The sequence below is a fragment of the Vulpes vulpes genome, chromosome 7, assembly GCF_048418805.1.
Source record: "Vulpes vulpes isolate BD-2025 chromosome 7, VulVul3, whole genome shotgun sequence".
NCBI lineage: Eukaryota > Metazoa > Chordata > Mammalia > Carnivora > Canidae > Vulpes > Vulpes vulpes.
Window position 1 is genome coordinate 20,524,904 of NC_132786.1, and position 17,790 is coordinate 20,542,693.

At 36.9% G+C, this 17,790-nt stretch overlaps 1 protein-coding gene across 28 annotated transcripts in view; it reads right to left on the minus strand.

The window, feature by feature from the left end:
- The window catches only part of KMT2C (lysine methyltransferase 2C), a 284,827-nt gene that overhangs the window by 58,773 nt on the left and 208,264 nt on the right, over positions 1-17,790 (minus strand). For 25 of the 28 annotated variants that reach the window (XM_072763203.1, XM_072763205.1, XM_072763209.1 and 22 more), the window contains 9 exons: positions 17,089-17,270; positions 16,663-16,827; positions 15,572-15,681; positions 14,804-14,869; positions 13,624-13,836; positions 10,629-10,757; positions 8,596-8,715; positions 5,502-5,632; positions 2,082-2,262 (listed from right to left, as the gene is read on the minus strand). In XM_072763203.1, the coding sequence (XP_072619304.1) occupies positions 2,082-2,262; positions 5,502-5,632; positions 8,596-8,715; positions 10,629-10,757; positions 13,624-13,836; positions 14,804-14,869; positions 15,572-15,681; positions 16,663-16,827; positions 17,089-17,270 (1,297 nt within the window). The remainder of the gene's footprint in view (positions 1-2,081; positions 2,263-5,501; positions 5,633-8,595; positions 8,716-10,628; positions 10,758-13,623; positions 13,837-14,803; positions 14,870-15,571; positions 15,682-16,662; positions 16,828-17,088; positions 17,271-17,790) is intronic. The other 3 variants (XM_072763206.1, XM_072763195.1, XM_072763193.1) reach the window with 1 other exon arrangement.

Here is a 17,790-nt window from a genome sequence, read left to right on the forward strand (position 1 = left end):
TGTCCCACTAAACACATACTTCTCAAACAGAATTCATACAGAAGCTAATAATTTTTCAAACCAAACACGAAAGTAAATTAAATGCCTAAATATTTGTAAAGTTTGTAGAGAAATAAAATTACTTCAATAGTGTATTCTCTTGACACCTGAAGGAAAAATATTCTGAATTCTTTCAGGAATTGCGTGTATGTGTGTATTAAAGAACAGAACTCTACAACATAAATTACATTTTTTTCAAAAACCATGTTTTAAAAGTTCACCCCTACTTAAAGAAAGGGATTTTTCTATCTTCTTACCAACAAATCATTAGAACTGATGTGATGGACTGTACTGAATGACATACAACAAGCTCCTACTTCTAAGTCTCCATTACAAAGGCCAGGGTCTGGGATGCCTGGGTGGCTCAGTGGTTGAGCATCTGCCTTTGGCTCAGGGCATGATCCTGGAGTCCTGGGATCGAGTCCCACATCGGGCTCCCTGCATGGAGTCTGCTTCTCCTCTCTCTGCCTGTGTTTCTGCCTCTCTCTCTCTCTCTCTCTCTCTCTCTCTCTCTCTCTCTCTCTCTCTGTGTCTCTCACGAATAAATAAATAAAATCTTAAAAAAAAAAAAAAGAAAGAAAGAAAAGAAAGAAAGGCCAGGGTCCTTCAGCGGCAGGCATTGTCCCATTTAGTCTGGGTTTGAGGACGGGTGCTATTCTAGTCCTCCACATTCTAGCTTATCACTGAACCATTCTCAGTATTTTGTGAACTTATCGATGTTTTTTCCTGCCACAATATGCCTTCTGTCCAACTTCAGTTCTCTTCCTCATAAAAACTTAAGTGCAAGTAAGTTCTAGTTAAGTTTTTAAATAGCTAGTCAAAATTTTCCCAGTAAGATATCCTTCACAGTAAGATACTCTTTGAAGGATCCACAAGTCTTTCGCTATATATTAACAATATATTGACATGGACAAGAGCAGGTAAGCACTTAAAACAACAGAATGCAAGTAAAAGTAAAATGATCTGTTCAGATAAACAAAAAAACATGGCCTTTAGATCAGTGCTTTAACTTCCGCATTGCTAACAATAAGAAAGACTGGACATCTCCTATGTGTAAAAGAGGGAGTAAAACTACCAATTATTTCAAGAAGTTAAAATAAAAGCCTATATATCAATCCAGGGTAATGCCAAGTTAATGGAGCTGTAATACATCAAAAGTTATCTCTCAGTAAATGGTCCCTTTAAGACTATTTTTCCAAACTGAGTTTATAAAATTAACAGAGTAAAAAAAATGTCATCAATGGCAAAAAGGAAGCTTGTCAGATAACATTAACTTATAGTGAGATTAAAACCTAGAAAGTGGGGAAGAAACTCTGTGATAACAACTCATACATACTGAACTAGTTAAACTCGAGAGCCTTGTTGACATTGTTACTTTATAAATAGAAGTTCTCATGCTTTTGCCTGCCTCTAAATCGTCCCCTTACTCACTGTATCTAGGGCAGTGGTTCCCAACCAGGGGCAGTTTTGCAGGGGAGTCCAGTATCTGGAGACAGTTATGATCATCACAAAATAAGGACAGATATGCTGCACCACAGGGCCTCTTTCCAACAAAGATCTACCTAGCCCAAACTATCAGTAGTAAGAAACTGATCTAACATAACCTATTTCATTATGTTAACATAGTCAGCCAGTCCTCAGGCACAGCACTTTTTCCCTTTCATTTGAATTTCTTTAGGTTACGTAATTAACAAAAATCTCACTTAAATCGATTATTACACTTATTATTTACCGACTATGGTGAAATTATACCCTCTTACATTATCCTTTGCACATTCTAACACTGAACGTTCTCCTTTGCAACTCTTGATTTTGGTGATAGTTACATAGGTATAATCTTTTTTTGCCAAATCTTATCTACCTGTCCACTTCAAGTAGCTGCATTTACTGAATGTACTGAATGTACTGAATGCATATTATACTTTAATGAGGTCAATTTTTAAAACGCATAGGAGACCAAACTAAAGCATATCAAAGGTTTAATTACAAGGAATACAAATGTCATTATGATAAAAAACGCATCTGTAAATTATTCCACATACCGTGAGGTCCAGGTTTTGCTGGAGTTGAAGATGAACTAAGTAGTGGATCTAAGGAAGGATCCAAGAAATTTGTGTTCATGTTTGTTTTATATGAAAGGTGAGCTGTATCTTCCGAAAGATTATCTAAACTTAGCTTGTTTTGTCTACTTGTATCTAGAAGATCTTTTCCAAAGAAAGCTTCCTAAAGATAAGCACATATGAAAATGATTGATTTAGTTATAAAATTCTAAAACGTTAACAGGTAATTCTGCCATTTTTGACAAGGCGGCAGAAATAATACAAAAACTTGGTATTCAAGAATACAGAAATTGAATATAGAAATATATGTATAATATAGAAATAACCTGTCATTTGTTTTATACAGATATCCCCTTATTTTAAAAGATTTTTTTTGTAGTTTTACTAGAGACAAATAAAATAATGTAAATAAAGCCACACAATTATGTCAAATGTGTTTCTAGAAACTGCAATAATCCAGTAATTCCAGGCAATTAGGCTATAATTAAATTTAAAAAATTGATTAATTTATAATACTCTTGGCACCTTAATTTGTATTATAAGAAAAATTAAAGCTCCATGAATATTAATATTTATAGATTACCTGCAGAGAATAGCACAAGGGTTTGATCTACAGCTTTAATATTTACATACTTCAGGTAGATTTAGTAACCTCATATTGATTCACATAACCACATTAAAGACTTAACATGCTATAAATCTTTTTTATTTTTACATGCTATAAATCTGAAAGTGGGTTTTTATAGTCATTTGAACCATACTATGTGCACAAAATTTACTACTATTAAAGGCTTTGGGCTTTTAATTCACTTACTCATATTAACATTTCTCCATTTCAATATACTTCCTCTACCTGGAGACCTGAGACCCATGTTTCAAGCTGAGTTCCTTACAACTGGAAGATCTCTCCAAAACTTCTCAAGGATCAATTAGGAGGACAAAAGGAAGCCCTTGGGAGCACCCCCCTGGGAGCACCCCCCCCCCCCCAGCAATCTCACTTCAATCCAACAATCCTGTACAGTAGTCTGGGAAAAAAGGATCCTTTATAGAGGACAATTTTGCAGAAACTGAACATTTAACACACTCTCATCAAAGATACATACACAGAAAAGGTTCGCTGCACCATTTTTTATAATACCAACAGAGAAAGCAGCTTCAATGTCTGTCAAAAGGCATTATGACTAAACAAATTATTGACACCCAAACTATCAAACACATCAATTTTTTAAAAGGATGTAGAGCTATGCTGTCAAAGAAAAGCTCTAAAATACATCAAAAGAAAGCGAGTTGAGTGATATGTCCAGCAAAACATCAGATACATCAAATAAAAACTACTCTCACTATGCAAAAATAATTAAACAAGTTCTGAAAGGATAAATATCAAACTGTTAACAATGCTAACTTCTGCAAAGGGATAAGAGAAAGAGGTATGTGAAGTCCAGTAGGTTTGAAATGTTCACATTTTTTAAATGAACAAGCTGTTTTACTATAAAAAAGAAATGTGAAAACCAGGAAAGTTAGTGCACTGGGTAGAGGATGGTCTGTTTCTCACAAGAGTGATGCTTTTATCATGAGGAAACATACTGAACAGCAGAGCATTCCAGAACTTCAGGGATCATTTATTTCATGCCTTTGGTATAAATCTGAGACTATGATTAGCAAGAATTTTTTTCTTTAAATGGCTCATGAAGACTTCAGTGCTATTTATCAGAAAGTAATATTCTTATTAACTTGATGGCTTTTTATTAACTTTATAAAAAGGAAAGGCTCCACATGGTTTCTAATTTGATAATGTGACTCCCAGAATGAACTGGAGATTTTAAATGTACTAACAGGGTTCCCTAAGGTCACATAGCAGCACTAGGTCTTAGGAGACCACATAAATATTTCTACGGGGTAGATTAATTACTTATAGTTTATCTCGACACTGTTGAGATTAATAAAAACTGGAAAATGGCTACTGAATTCCTGTGGGTTTTCATCACTATATATTTCCTCAATCAATGGGGGCAATACAACTGCTACCACCAGATGTCCAATAGCACCATTACAAAGGTTTTCTTCACATCCCCCTGCCTGAAGAAAGGTATTACTGATGTACACCAGAGGAAACAATCCAGCTCAACACATTAAGATTATAGCAGTAATTAGGAAATCAGACCCATTACTTTTAAAGGCTCTTTTTCAAAGTATGAAATGGTCAGTTATCGTATGTTCATAAACAGCTAAAGAAGGCTTTAGATCAATAGGAGCAGAAGCATGTTATCTATTAAATATTCTCAAGAAAGGATTATTTAAAGGAAGGGGAAGGGGATGAGAAGAAACAAAAAGGAAGTGATGAAAGATAATCTAAACAAGGGGGGGCCCTATCTCTCAACCAATTAACTATTATATGTTTAACAAAAAAAAAAAAAAAAAAAAAACGGTACACAGTTAAGATGAATGGGTATCTGAAGGGAATCCGGGGAAAATAAAACTTAAAAATTTTATTAAGCACAGACTTTTCACTCAAATGAGTATTTGATTCTTATACTTCTAATTGCCAACAAAAGAAAATTGAAGCAGCTGGATATTAGCTGAATGGAAATGTATTTTAAAACCAGTTAAACTATAAAGAGTCAATTGGAAAGTTAAGGTAAAAAAATAGTAAATTAAATAATGTAGGCTGTTCCATGGGAAGAATAAACCAGATGGACACTCACTGACAGTCTCTTCCAATTCCACTTCCACACCTGAAGACAGAGGACTACCCCATTCCTATCTGTAACAGGATGCCTTTTCCAGTACATCATCAAATGGCTTAGAACTCTTAAGTGACTTCATACTTACAGATGAGCTAGAAAGAGTTCTATTTTCATGCAACCTACACATATTAAACAAATTCTTCATATTGAAGGATTTTTTTTTGAGGTATATTTTAGAAAGCAAAAAACAGTTCTACTTAAAGCTTTGGATTACTGGCTTCTAAAAGCGATAAACAAATACTAAAGCTATAACTTGCAGCTAAAAAGCCATTTTTATTCAGTGAATATAATTATTCTAACCTGTACTGGTAAAGGGAGCTGTCCATGGGACATGGGTTTGGGGAGCACACAGGTGCAACTGCTCATTCATTTAGAAGAATGAGCTTTTCCCAGTTCAAAATGTTCTTGTATGTCTTACATTTAGAAGTGAAAAACTGGGGTAAAAAAGAACGTTATGAAAAGCATTAAAGCACAAAAAAAGTAAATGTTAATTTTTATGGGCTTCTGAAAGGTAAAAATGGTAATTATAATAATGAATTAAAAACAAGTAAAACATTAACAAAAATAACAAAACCGATTTTTCAAAACTCAATACATTACTTTTTTTTTTTTTTTTTGGTTAATCAACTACATAATAAAATGTAAAGCAAAAAATTACTTGTAAATAGGCAGGGAAAGTTTCTTCAAGCTTATTTTTCCGTTTTCGGTATCTCTTCTTTATTTTTTCAGTGTTTTCAGTAACAGAAACAGATTCATCAACTAAAGTATCTGGTAAGTGCTCACTCCAGCCTGAAACAACAGTCACATTTATAAATATGTAGTATTTAAAATTTTCAGACAAATCCACCCAAAGTAACTTTATAGCTTATCAACATATACCCAAATCCATATAAACAAACAAGCTTTTTTTTTCTTTCCAGTTTATTGAAATATAATTGACATACAATACTGTGTAAGCTTAAGGCATACAGCATGACTTGACAAGCTTTTTCACAAAAAGATATCAAAGCAAGTTTATTAGTAAGTTTTAAGTATCATAAAAAATTCATTGCAGGTCTATTTAATATGTGTTTACTATTATCCCTTCACAAGTATTTCCTTACTCGCAAAGCAGAAAATTATCTGAGTATCGACATCATGTTAAAAATTGCAATAATGAAAATATGCAATGCTCATGAGTATGGAGGAAATGGCTACTTGTATACTATTAAGGGCTATTTAGCAGGAACAACCTTTTATGTAGAGTTTATCAGGCATATCCAACAAAAGTCTTTTTAAAAAATGTGTATTCTTCAATTAGCAATTTACAAGTTCAGGAATTTATTGCAAATTAGGTTTTTGTAGTACATGTATGTTGTAATAATATATTACTATTTACAAATATGCTATGAATGCTCAATCTTAAAATCAATTAGAAGAATGGAAAGAAAACAAAATTTTGATCTATGAAATTAGCAAAGGATTAAATACACTACTCAAAGCAAATGGGTGAGCAATCAAAGGACAGGCTCAGACTCCCAAGGCAAACAGCACATCCCTTCTGAAAACCAATGTGGGCACTTTGTGGCCAGAGTACGTAAATGGATTGACTCTTCTGAGAACTACAAATGGTGCATAAACTTTTTTTTTAAAGATCTATTTATGAGACACGTGGAGAGAGGTAGAGACATAGGCAGAGCTCCCCTGCGGGGAGCCCAATGTGGGACTCGATCCCAGGACCCGCCCCACCCCACATAAACCTTTTTTAGACAATCTTTTTAAATGTATACTAATCTACCAGAAAATAAATAATCCTCAAAGATCAAAAATCAAGGTAAAACAGGAACCAGGGAAAGAAATAAGCCAAGAACTAAGTAAAGTACTCTGAAATTCTGCTAAAATCCAGTGACCCTGAACTCCAGTTTTCAGAGCCTCGTGAGAATGGGGACTTGAAGTCAGTTTAAGGCCTCTCCACGCAAGGCAGAGATATTAACCCAGAAGTGCCTTCTAAAAAGGTGAGACCCTGAGAGATTCCATGCTCAAAGGTGGTTTAATTTTTTTTTTATGATAGTCGCACAGAGAGAGAGCGCGCACGAGAGAGAGGCAGAGACACAGGCAGAGGGAGAAGCAGGCTCCATGCAGGGAGCCTGACGTGGGATTCGATCCCGGGTCTTCAGGATCGCACCCTGGGCCAAAGGCAGGCGCTAAACCGCTGCGCCACCCAGGGATCCCTCAAAGGTGTTTTAACAAGAAACTCACCCCCCCAGGCCCTACCTTCCCTCACCTTTCCGTCCCCCTCCCCCTTCCCACCACCAACAGCAAAGAAAACTGCTTGTCATCCTGTCATGGAATTTGGTGCTGGGTAGAAAGGCAAAAAGTGAAAAATCTTTCTTCAGAGTTCATAAACTCAGTATTGTCCTAATGTGTAAGAAACGTGAATTTATATCACAGTTGAACCAAAGAACTTCAAAGCAAGAATTTAAGCTAAATTCTTTAAGCTAAAGAAATCCCAGGGTAGTAGCACCTCATATTCCTGACAGTAAACAGATGCAGACCTTCTCTGAAAGAAGCCACCTTCAATTCAGTCCTCAAAAAAAGTTCAGAGAACGTTCTAAAGAATATGAGCTTATGATTTACCAAAAAAAAAAAAAAAAAAAAAAGTATTATGTGTATGTCTGTATCTCCCACAATAAATACAATGAAACGAGGCACTAGGAGGAGGGGCTGGAGAGACACAAAGTAGAATCACATTGGGCTTTCATATTTTATACTCTGCATCACTTAGACTCATAAAGAAGTAACAGGACTGACACTAGGAGGAATGAGCTTTTGGGAGAAACTAGAAAGTGTTAAAATACTAAAAAGGCAATTCAGAAAAGGAAACAATGCATAATACAATAAACCATCAAGAGATGACTCTGGATGCCACGGATAAAGGGATAAAATACTAACCTAACAGAACTAAAATCAGAGGGCAAAATAGAGAAAGACAGAAAACACAAAATGAGTCTCATTTAACACATCGCATTTCTTAGGGCTGGTTACAAACATTAAGTCATATTAGAAACTCCTTTAAAACCATCTGGTGCTTCCTTTCAAAAACACAATCCATAATTTTTATTAATTCACAGGTCAAAACCCTACCCCATAATAATGGAAGAACTCTAATCAGAGCACATGTTGGAAACATCTCTTTCCTTCACATCCTACAAAAAGCATTTAAAATACATAAAACATACAGATTGTGACCACACCGACACAATGTGTTCATAGAACCAATTCTCAAACAGTGAGTTAAGGAATGAGTTAGCTTTCTTTAAAGATCTATGTAAGGATGATATAACATTAATTGTAAGACGTATTTCTAAAACATTATATAATTTTGTAAAAACTGTTGGGAGTACCTGTCACTTTCAACAAAATAGTCTAAAGTCTCCAATTTTATTCCTGAGGTGAGACAGGCAAAGAAAGGCCTTTTGTGAGATGACTGGGAAGCACCTGGTAGAACTAAGTGATCCAGTCCCTACACAGTTTGTATTTAACTTAAGAAAAACAAAGTTGTTTAAAAAAATCTCAGAGGAATATACTCTACTGGGTTTAAACCTTTCCTTATCAAACTTAATTTCTGTATTAGAGGTATGAACTCTACAGACACTCACATCCTTTGATCAATAAGAAGCAACAAGGTTATAACTGCAGCATTATTTAGGATGGCTCTTTTCAATACAAATAGCAAGAAAAGAGGGTTAAATCAAACAAAATCAGTACCATACCATCATCTCTGTTAGGTAATTGCTCAGAAATAGAGCCTGAGGAATCTTTTCTGATGACAGATCTTTTCGTTTTCCCTTGCCCAGTTCGACTTCTTTGCCGTACCATAAATCCACCAATACCTATCCAAAAAAACACATTTGTAACTTGGTAAATAACTGATTTCTCCCTGTATTTTCACAGTAAGTAGGGTGAAACTGTTTGGAGGCATTTCCCAAATTCAATATGGGCTAATTTAAATCAATAATCATTTTTTTTAATGCATGATACAGGGGACTGGAAATTAAGAAGCAAATTAAAAGAGGTCAAAGCTACTGACTGTCACCTACCTTATCACTATTGTATTATATTGTATTATTACTGTATTATAGTACAGAAAGAATGACTGCATTGCTTCTTCTCAACAGTGTCAGAATAAATATTACAGTAAATTATACTTGTTTAACAAATCTTAAGTAACTTCATGTATTATCATTCAAATTGCTTATACATTAGATGTGGGAGAATAGATATACAAGATATAAATGAAACAAGATGATCCAAACAAAATCAGTATGACTTCAGGGGTAACATGTCCTGGACATGAGACACATATAGCTCTGTGGTTAAAAGCACAGAATCTGGTGCCAAAGCCTAATTCTGGTGACTACCTGACTTCGGGCAAGTTACTTAACTTTTAATGCTTCAGTTCCCTCAGTGTTGTAACAGGCATTGCATCTAGTATCTCACCTCCTCATACACATATTGTAAGGGTTAAATGACATAGAATAGTGCCTGATATATAGTCAACACTAACAGTTTTTGTCAGAGGATACAGCTAACATACTTTGTGACCTAATGAGTCCCTCAGTCACAAGGATGACCTCCACTAAGGCAAAGAGAGAAAAGCCACAATAAATATAAGCTCCTAGAAGGAGTTTGCAGTGTCTAAAAAAGTTTGTGTAGTTATAAGCCTCATAATGAGGAAGAAATGAAATGATTTTCATAGAGTGACTTGGATGAAACTAATCTAGGCCCTTGTGATAGATGTGGCCTATCTTTAGGAAGGTTACATTAAAGGTCTTGCAGAATACAAACAACAGTGAGAAAGTTTATCCTTGTACATCAAAAGGCACTTAGAACACACTTAGCAATAAAATATAAGCAGTCGTAAGAATAAAGACTGAACTGATTCCATTTAATGTCTCAGTGATTGGTAAATAGATATTAATAAACTGCCTAAAGAAAGCCTACCAGTTCTGCATTGTGACCAGTTCAGTAACTTTTTCTAGTAAGGCAAATAAAATTTGACAAGCAACACAGCTTCTCCCTCCACCTCTCAGGCAGGGAGGAAATAAGAGAGCATTTTATCAGTCATATGTTAACTGAACTACAAATTTGAGAAGGCACAATAACCCTGTCATATCACCTTCTAGTTGTACATTTACCGGCTCCTACACACTGAAATAAGTTTTATTTTTTTTTTCAAAGATTTTATTTATTTATTTATTCATGAGAGGGGTGGGGGCAGAGACACAGGTGGAGGGAGAAGCAGACTCCATGCAGAGAGCCCAACGTGGGACTTGATCCCGGGTCTCTAGGATCACACCCTGGGCTGAAGGCGGCACTAAACCACTGAGCCACCCGGGCTGCCCTGAAATAAGTTTTAAGTACATAAAGAATGTCAGAATGAATGCTGAAAAGTAAAAGAATTACAGAAGTACACATTAAGGAAAAAATAAATGGCTTTAAAGTCCAAGTATAAATAAAAGCCAATGTAGTAAAGCATTTAATAACATGGACAACATTTAGGATAAGGGATTAAAATAATGATATATTGTGAAGTATTCACATACTTGACCTAAGGAATCTCCCACCTAAAAGCATACTGAAGTAATTCAGTCCTTTGATATCTACATTCAAGTTTCAGAGAGTTAAGTATCTACATCTCATCTTACATCTCATCTTGATTATTTAATTATAATTGAAGCCCTCAATACTGTATTTTTTTTAATTAAGTTTTGATTACATTAAAATGTCTAGCTCAGGACTATACCTGGTCTGTACGGTTTCCTTTTTCTCTTTTTCACACCGTCTGTTCCTTCGACTCCCTTAGTTTCATCGTCCACCGCTTCCCGTTCAGGACTGGATTCTGATTTCCCATCACAGTCCAGAAGTTCTCCTTCTGGGAAAAAAGTAAATGTACAGATAAAGTTGAAAAATCTATCAAATACATAATTCCTATGTAACAGAAAATGCCAAGCAAAGAGGCCACTGAGCCATTGTAATTATATGTCCCAGCAGGTGGGGAAAGTAGAGAAAAAGATGGGAAAGGCTCCAAAAGGTTGTAGAACTCATGCTGCTTAATGCACTGTTTTCAGGAAATGAAACAGGAGCCTGAGGAAAGAGGAAATACAGAGAACACTCAAGTCATCATAAATTGGCGTACACTTTACAAGTCATTCACATACCTTCAATTACATCTGCAGGCTCAGGACCCTAAGGTGGTCTCTCTAGCCTGGACCCTCTCCTGAGGTCCAGCAACAGGTGTAACTGAGTAGCACCTAGTTACCAAAACCTCTCCATCCAAAATGGAGGACAGGGAGAAAGTGGCACTTTTCATGATTTACCCTTATTCTTTTTCAGTTTTATACCACGTGAACATAATTTAAGAACTTGAGAGAATTAGTGCTAACGTCACAGGCCTTAATAACCTATCCTCCTGGCTGCTTGCTCTCTCCTCCCACTATTTAATGTCATTCCTGGCTCCACTCTATCTACCCCTAACCCTTGCCTGCTAGAGTCTAAATGCAACTGTAGGCCCACATGTCCAGGCATCCGGCTAGAGGGGGAAGCACCATGTTCCCACTCGAGACACATACAGCATTTCTGTTTGCTCTACATTTTGGATTTTATTTTGTACTAATAAGGTTTCCAGATCCCAGATCCTAATTAAGTGAATCAGAAAAAAGCCTGCTTCTGTGGCACAAAGAATTTGTTTCTAATATGCTAATGTGGCTCTTTATGACTTATTTTCCTGAAGAAACATTTCAAAGAGTCAACAGCAAAAGCAACAACAAAAGGACATTGTTATAATATTTCAAGAGTATCCGAAGTTCATTTGGCCTTTGTAGACTCCTGTGGAATCTAGGACGTATTTACATATAATATCATGTATAACGTTACTTCTTTCTTTTATGGGGAAGCACTTTCAGATCACCTCAACTTGGAAACTGCCCAGTTGAAGAAACATCCATTGTTTGCCTGGGTGGTGTCATACAGAACAGTAGTCAAAGGGAAAATCTTCTCAAGCCTTTTTGTTGTTGTTTTGCCATGTTTTTCAAAGGTTCTATAATCTCATTACTTTGGGAATTAATCTGTACTGTAATGAAATGTTTCAAATTTTGTGAAATGCAGCATTCCCCAGATTTACGTATATATGGGATTTTTCAGACATCTACTGTCCTTAGAAACTAGAATTCTTCACTGTACTCTGGTTAATGATAATCTGCTCAATTCCTCCCAGATATACAGACGGTTTCTTCACAAGCCTCAAATCACTAAAACTTTAAAATCAAACTTTCTGTTTAACAGTATTTGAACATCAGTTATACGTAAGAACCAGAGTTTTTCTCCCAACCACACAGACTCAAACACACACCCCTGTGAAAGAAACATGAGGACTAACTGGTCAGACAGCCACTCTCAACCAGAACCACCTCTCATCCAGCTACTGCAACAGTCCCTATCTGACCCATGTACCACAACTCCTGGGGCAAAGTCTAGTCACATTATAGCTGAGTGTGCCTTTTATAACATGAATAAGATTAGGCTACTATTCTCAGAAACTTCTAATTACCTCCCAATCCATCCACAGGAAACTTAAACTCCTTAAGCATCATCTTATGGTTCTATGTGACCTACTAGGTCACAGCTGGTCTCTCCTCAAACCTCTGATCTCATCACCTACTGTCACCATCGTTCACTGTGGGATACCCTGATATTCATGACATTTCTCAAACACAATGGGCACACAGCTACCCACAGCCTGTGCAATGGCTTTCTTGCCATCTAGGATGTTCTGCCCTCAGACGACCAAGTGGCTCCCTCACTCACTCACCTCTTTCAAGTCTGCACTCAAATACTGCTTTTGGTTCATTTGATGCCTCACTTCACCATACGCACTGCCAATTCCCCTTACTCCAATGCAAGTTTTGCTACGGCATTTGTCACACACATAATCAATCCCTTTACTATGTTATTATTATTAGTAGTAGTAGTAGTAATCTTTTCTCCTAACATTAAAGGATAAGTTACATGAGTGGAGAATTTCATCTGTGTCGTTCACTGACATAATTTCCAACATCCCACACAAGGTAGGCATTCAATAAATACTGGTGAATAACACAATGTGATGGAACAAAAGTATTCACTACTTTATTTTTGAGTCAGCTGAAAAGAATCAACCTAAAAAGAAACAAGCCTGTAGTGATCTTCAGAGATAAGCAAAAATAGAACTAATATTGAATTTTATACTACTAAAGTAGTTTTGTCATCTCAAGGATTCAGCTAAAAAATCCTTGGATATCTGCTGGGATCAAGAAAATATGTACAAACAGCTAAGTTTATGATGAACACCTGTGAACATAAATTTGCACTTGAACATTAATAATGGTTTTTCCATGTAGGAATGCATGGATCAAGTTCTAATCTAACAGAACCATGGAAGCTGAGCTTACAGCACCTGAGGTTAATGCTGCCACCTAGCAAACTAAAGTGAAGCCCTCTGAACCTTCCCATCCGTTATCCTCAAAGATATGGTGTTCCTGGAAGTTTCTATAATATTAATTAATAAGTCTGTTCTAGAGAATATGTGAAAGGAAGAGAATCCAAAACATCCAAGAAGACAACTCACCTAGAAAGGCCATGGTTTTATCAAGGGTTACCCAAGTTAGTAGAATTTGCCATGAGATAAAACATATGTATTTCAAAGCTATTTTATATGCTTTAATTCTTGTGAACATATTCAATGGAAAATAAATCAGTATTACCTCGACTATCATCCATTTCTCCATCCCTTGAATGTTCTGACTGGATGTCTGGAGGAGTCTGAAGGACAGCCACGCTATTCTGATTTATAATCTTCAACTTCAACTTTGGTTTTGACCGTTTTCTTCGTGGAACTGTGACTGTGAGGCTTTGTAACTGAGTCATCCCTGATTCAGTCAAACACACACCATCCTGGGTGTATGTCTTGGGTGGATCTGAAATTATAATATCCCAAGGATATGTGTATTAAAACTCTCAAGTTAATTTGCAGTGATAAACTGACTGCTGTTCCAAAATGCCTTGTGAAGAGAATGTGACTGTAAAGCAATTATCTGTGGAATGCAGGAATAATTAAGAGTATTCAGTTGAAACTAAGAAATACTGACCGAACTTCTTCAGATTGTAAGCAGAAAGTCCTAAGTTTTATTAAAAATGGCCTACCTGACGTGTTTTTCTCATGTATCAACATAAGGGTTCAGAAAGAAATCACTGAAGCTAAAAGCAATGCTTCAGCTACCTGTCTATGAGTTTTTTCCTGGAGTATCTTTTCAGACTAAAAGGTGAGAATTTATGTAAGAAAAACAAAAATACTAGAGAAGCCCATTTGGAGAGCCAAGTATTAATATAATAAATAGAAATCTTGCAAATTTTTAAATGTACAAAATTGCTATCCATTACAATTTCTGTACTATCCAAATGTTTTTGTATCTGATATCATATAGAATTAGACAAAAGAACAATAGTTTAATAAAATTATCCTATTAGTCACCACTCTAGCTGATCCATTACAGGAAAAAAAAAATAGTAAAAGATTGAATTAATTCTTTAAAACAAACAAACAAAACAAAACCACTATTTGTTAACCAGGCCTCATTTTCTGCTAATTGATTACTAAACACAGTAATGTATTGATGAAACCAAAGCAAGTATGGAGTTAGTGAGTACTTCAACAGTGGTTATTTCACTACCATTTTGCTGAGATTTATAGGAACAGTGTCACACTACAGCTGGATAAGATGAACATCATATATGTCAGTTATAGAAAGGATTTAATTAGGAAACTTAGGCTGAACACTCATAAAGGCAAGTTTTGTGGAACATGTGGCAAGTCAGCTGTATAAATAATTAAGTATTTACATGCTTTCTGTAAAGAATAGTCAGGCAAACCATTTCAGATTTTACCTAGTTCTTTCACTTTTGTGACAATCTGTGCTACAAGTGAAGATTCACAGCAGTCTGAGGAAGGCACTGAAATGGAGGAAAAAAAAAACTGTAATTTTTTCAAAAAAAGGAATATTTAAAAGGATTTACATAGAATTAAAATTTCTATTTCTGTACCCATCTTAAATAAATAAATAAATACTTAAACACTAAATAGAGCTAAAGGCTGTCTTGAAAAACAATGAGGAGAAGCAGAAAAGGAAATACACATTATGGAAAGAAAAAGGGCCAACATACTAGATTTCTACATATTGCTAATAACTACAAGATTGTGTGTCACAAAAGCAAAATTACATTTTATTTTTACTTCTTTTTTAAGATTTTATTTATTCATGAGAGACACAGGGGGCGGGGGTGCAGAGACACAGGAAGAGGGAGAAGCAGGCTCCATGTAGGGAGCCTGATGCGGGACCCAATCCCGGGTCTCCAGGACCACACCCCAGGCCGAAGGCAGCGCCAAACCGCTGGGCCACCAGAGCTGTTCACAAAATTACATTTTAGATCTAAAATACGTACTTATTTTCTTTACGTAAGCAAATGGTTTTAATGTATTAAGTTGGGATAATAAGAGTTACTTTATAAATAAATAACTTAGTTTTCATAAAATACTTGTCCAAGTAACAGTTTCACAGAAAAGAAAAAGAGAGGCAAACCCACTCACTGGTTATCAACAGCAAGGCACAAGTGAGTTACAGGAGCACAGACCCACTGTTCACATTGTTTTCTTACCATTTGACGTAGGCATATAGGGTCTGCACATGCTACAATCAAAACCAATGTCTGCTACATTTTCCACTTCCTCTTCTGTATTTAAGTTTTGACAAACTGCATGCATCCATCTAAAAAGACCATATTTTATACATTAAAACAAATAAAACTGTCAGGGGACCTGACAGTTGCCACATCAAAAGCCCTTCAAATGCTCCTCCAACCTTGCCCATGTTGCCCTGTCTCCTAATCACGCCCACTAACCCATAAACTCTCAGAGCTGAGAATAAGGAAGGAAAAACGAAATGAGATCAAGTACTAGGTAGGAAGCAAGAGCACATGGAGGATGGAGTAACGTTTTATGATCATATATTCAATCTATCAGAGATAGACTAGCAAGGAAGCTAGCAGGGCAAGGATGTAGGAATTCAGAAGGCTGCAAGTGGTTTCCTGTATATTAGCTCCATGGGATGGGTCTACTGTGGAGTAGATATAGCTCACGTATTTGAGGCTAAATGTTAACTGGGGGGAGAAAAGGAGCTTATCTTGCCTTTGAACAAAGAATCGACAGGTAGAGTCCTGAGAATCTTGTATTACTGATACTACTACTACTACTACTTTTACATGGACAGTGCTATTAACAGAGTACAGTTAACATACCACTAAAACCAAAGAAAACATGCTTGATTTTGAAACTGCTCACATAGGACTGAGAGAGGGTGGGAGCTGGTGCCCAGTATCTAGACATTTAGTATCTACAGCTTTAAGAAAAAGAAGTTTAAAGAAAATAAAATGTGTGAGATCATTTGTAGAATCTAATAAAAGATTCAGAAACCCTCCAAAGAAAAATGCATATATGCAGGAAATAATCCTGCATCTAATTTCAAGGGATTCATAAACCCTTAAAAACCACAAGTTAAAAATCTTAGTCTGGAATTACAGATACAAAACTGGAAACTTCTGTAAGTTTCTAGCTGACAGAAAATCTGGAAAGCAAAAAAGTCTTGTTTCTTAAATTTAAGATGGAAGAAAGTTATTTTCCAATTTCCTTTTGCTATATTTAAAGAGAAAAGCTTGCAGAAGACAAAAACATTTCCAGAGTAGCACAATACCTATCGCACTGTCTACACTGTAGAATGAGGTCGTCTTCTCGATAGTTCCGACAGCAGACGGGGCAGGAAGACAAGCTTGCACAGGGAGCGCACTGTGTGTAATTGTTCTGCCACTCACATCTCAGGCCTGCAGACGTGGCTCCGCAGTGTCGGCACCAAACACACCTGAAACCCGACACCCCCCCACCAACAGGTCTCAGGTTTATTTACGTAGTTATGTACTTACTGTAATTCAAGCAGCTACACGAGGACAGAATGGGGGAAATTATTCAATGCACATCTAACATGTTTCTGAGTCATGGCATGATATCTGTCACAGCAAACATGTAGCATGCCGTGAAGTGGGTGCAGCTAATGCTTAAGAACTCCTGCGGGAACACTGTGCACTGGACAGGCTTAAGGAGGGGGAGGTAAGCCCCGGAATACCATTTGCACTTCCAGCCCCCCTTGGGCACGGTCTGCAGAGGAGGGGCGAGGCAGTAGGTGTGATAGCTTATGTCACAGTCATCACAGAGCAGGAGCCGTCCGGGGTCACTCGCCTTCCCACAGGCTTCACACACGGTGCATTCCAGGCACCTCCAACCTTTGCTAAGAACGACTTTGGTGATCTGTAAGAGAAGCAACCCATGCAAGTGATTCAGACAGTGGCCAACACCTCCGTTTACATGATATAAATGAATATGTGGTGCTTATGGACCTAGAAGCAGAGGAAAGGCAAGCAAGTAACATGTACTGGGCATCAACAGGGGCCCACCCCCTGGGCTGGGAATGTCCATGGACCCTCACAAGTCCACCTACCGGATAGAGTAAGAGAGCGGTACACATTTTAATGCCTTTTGTTAGGCCACGTTAACTCTGTGTCCTCTGCACTTTACATCCACCTTATAGATGTGGTGACTAGATTTGAGGAAATCAAGTATATTGCCCCATTACCGTTAATTTGGTTTTTTTTTTTTTAATTTTTATTTATTTATGATAGTCACAGAGAGAGAGAGAGAGAGAGGCAGAGATACAGGCAGAGGGAGAAGCAGGCTCCATGCACCGGGAGCCTGACGTGGGATTCGATCCCGGGTCTCCAGGATCGCGCCCTGGGCCAAAGGCAGGCGCCAAACCGCTGCGCCACCCAGG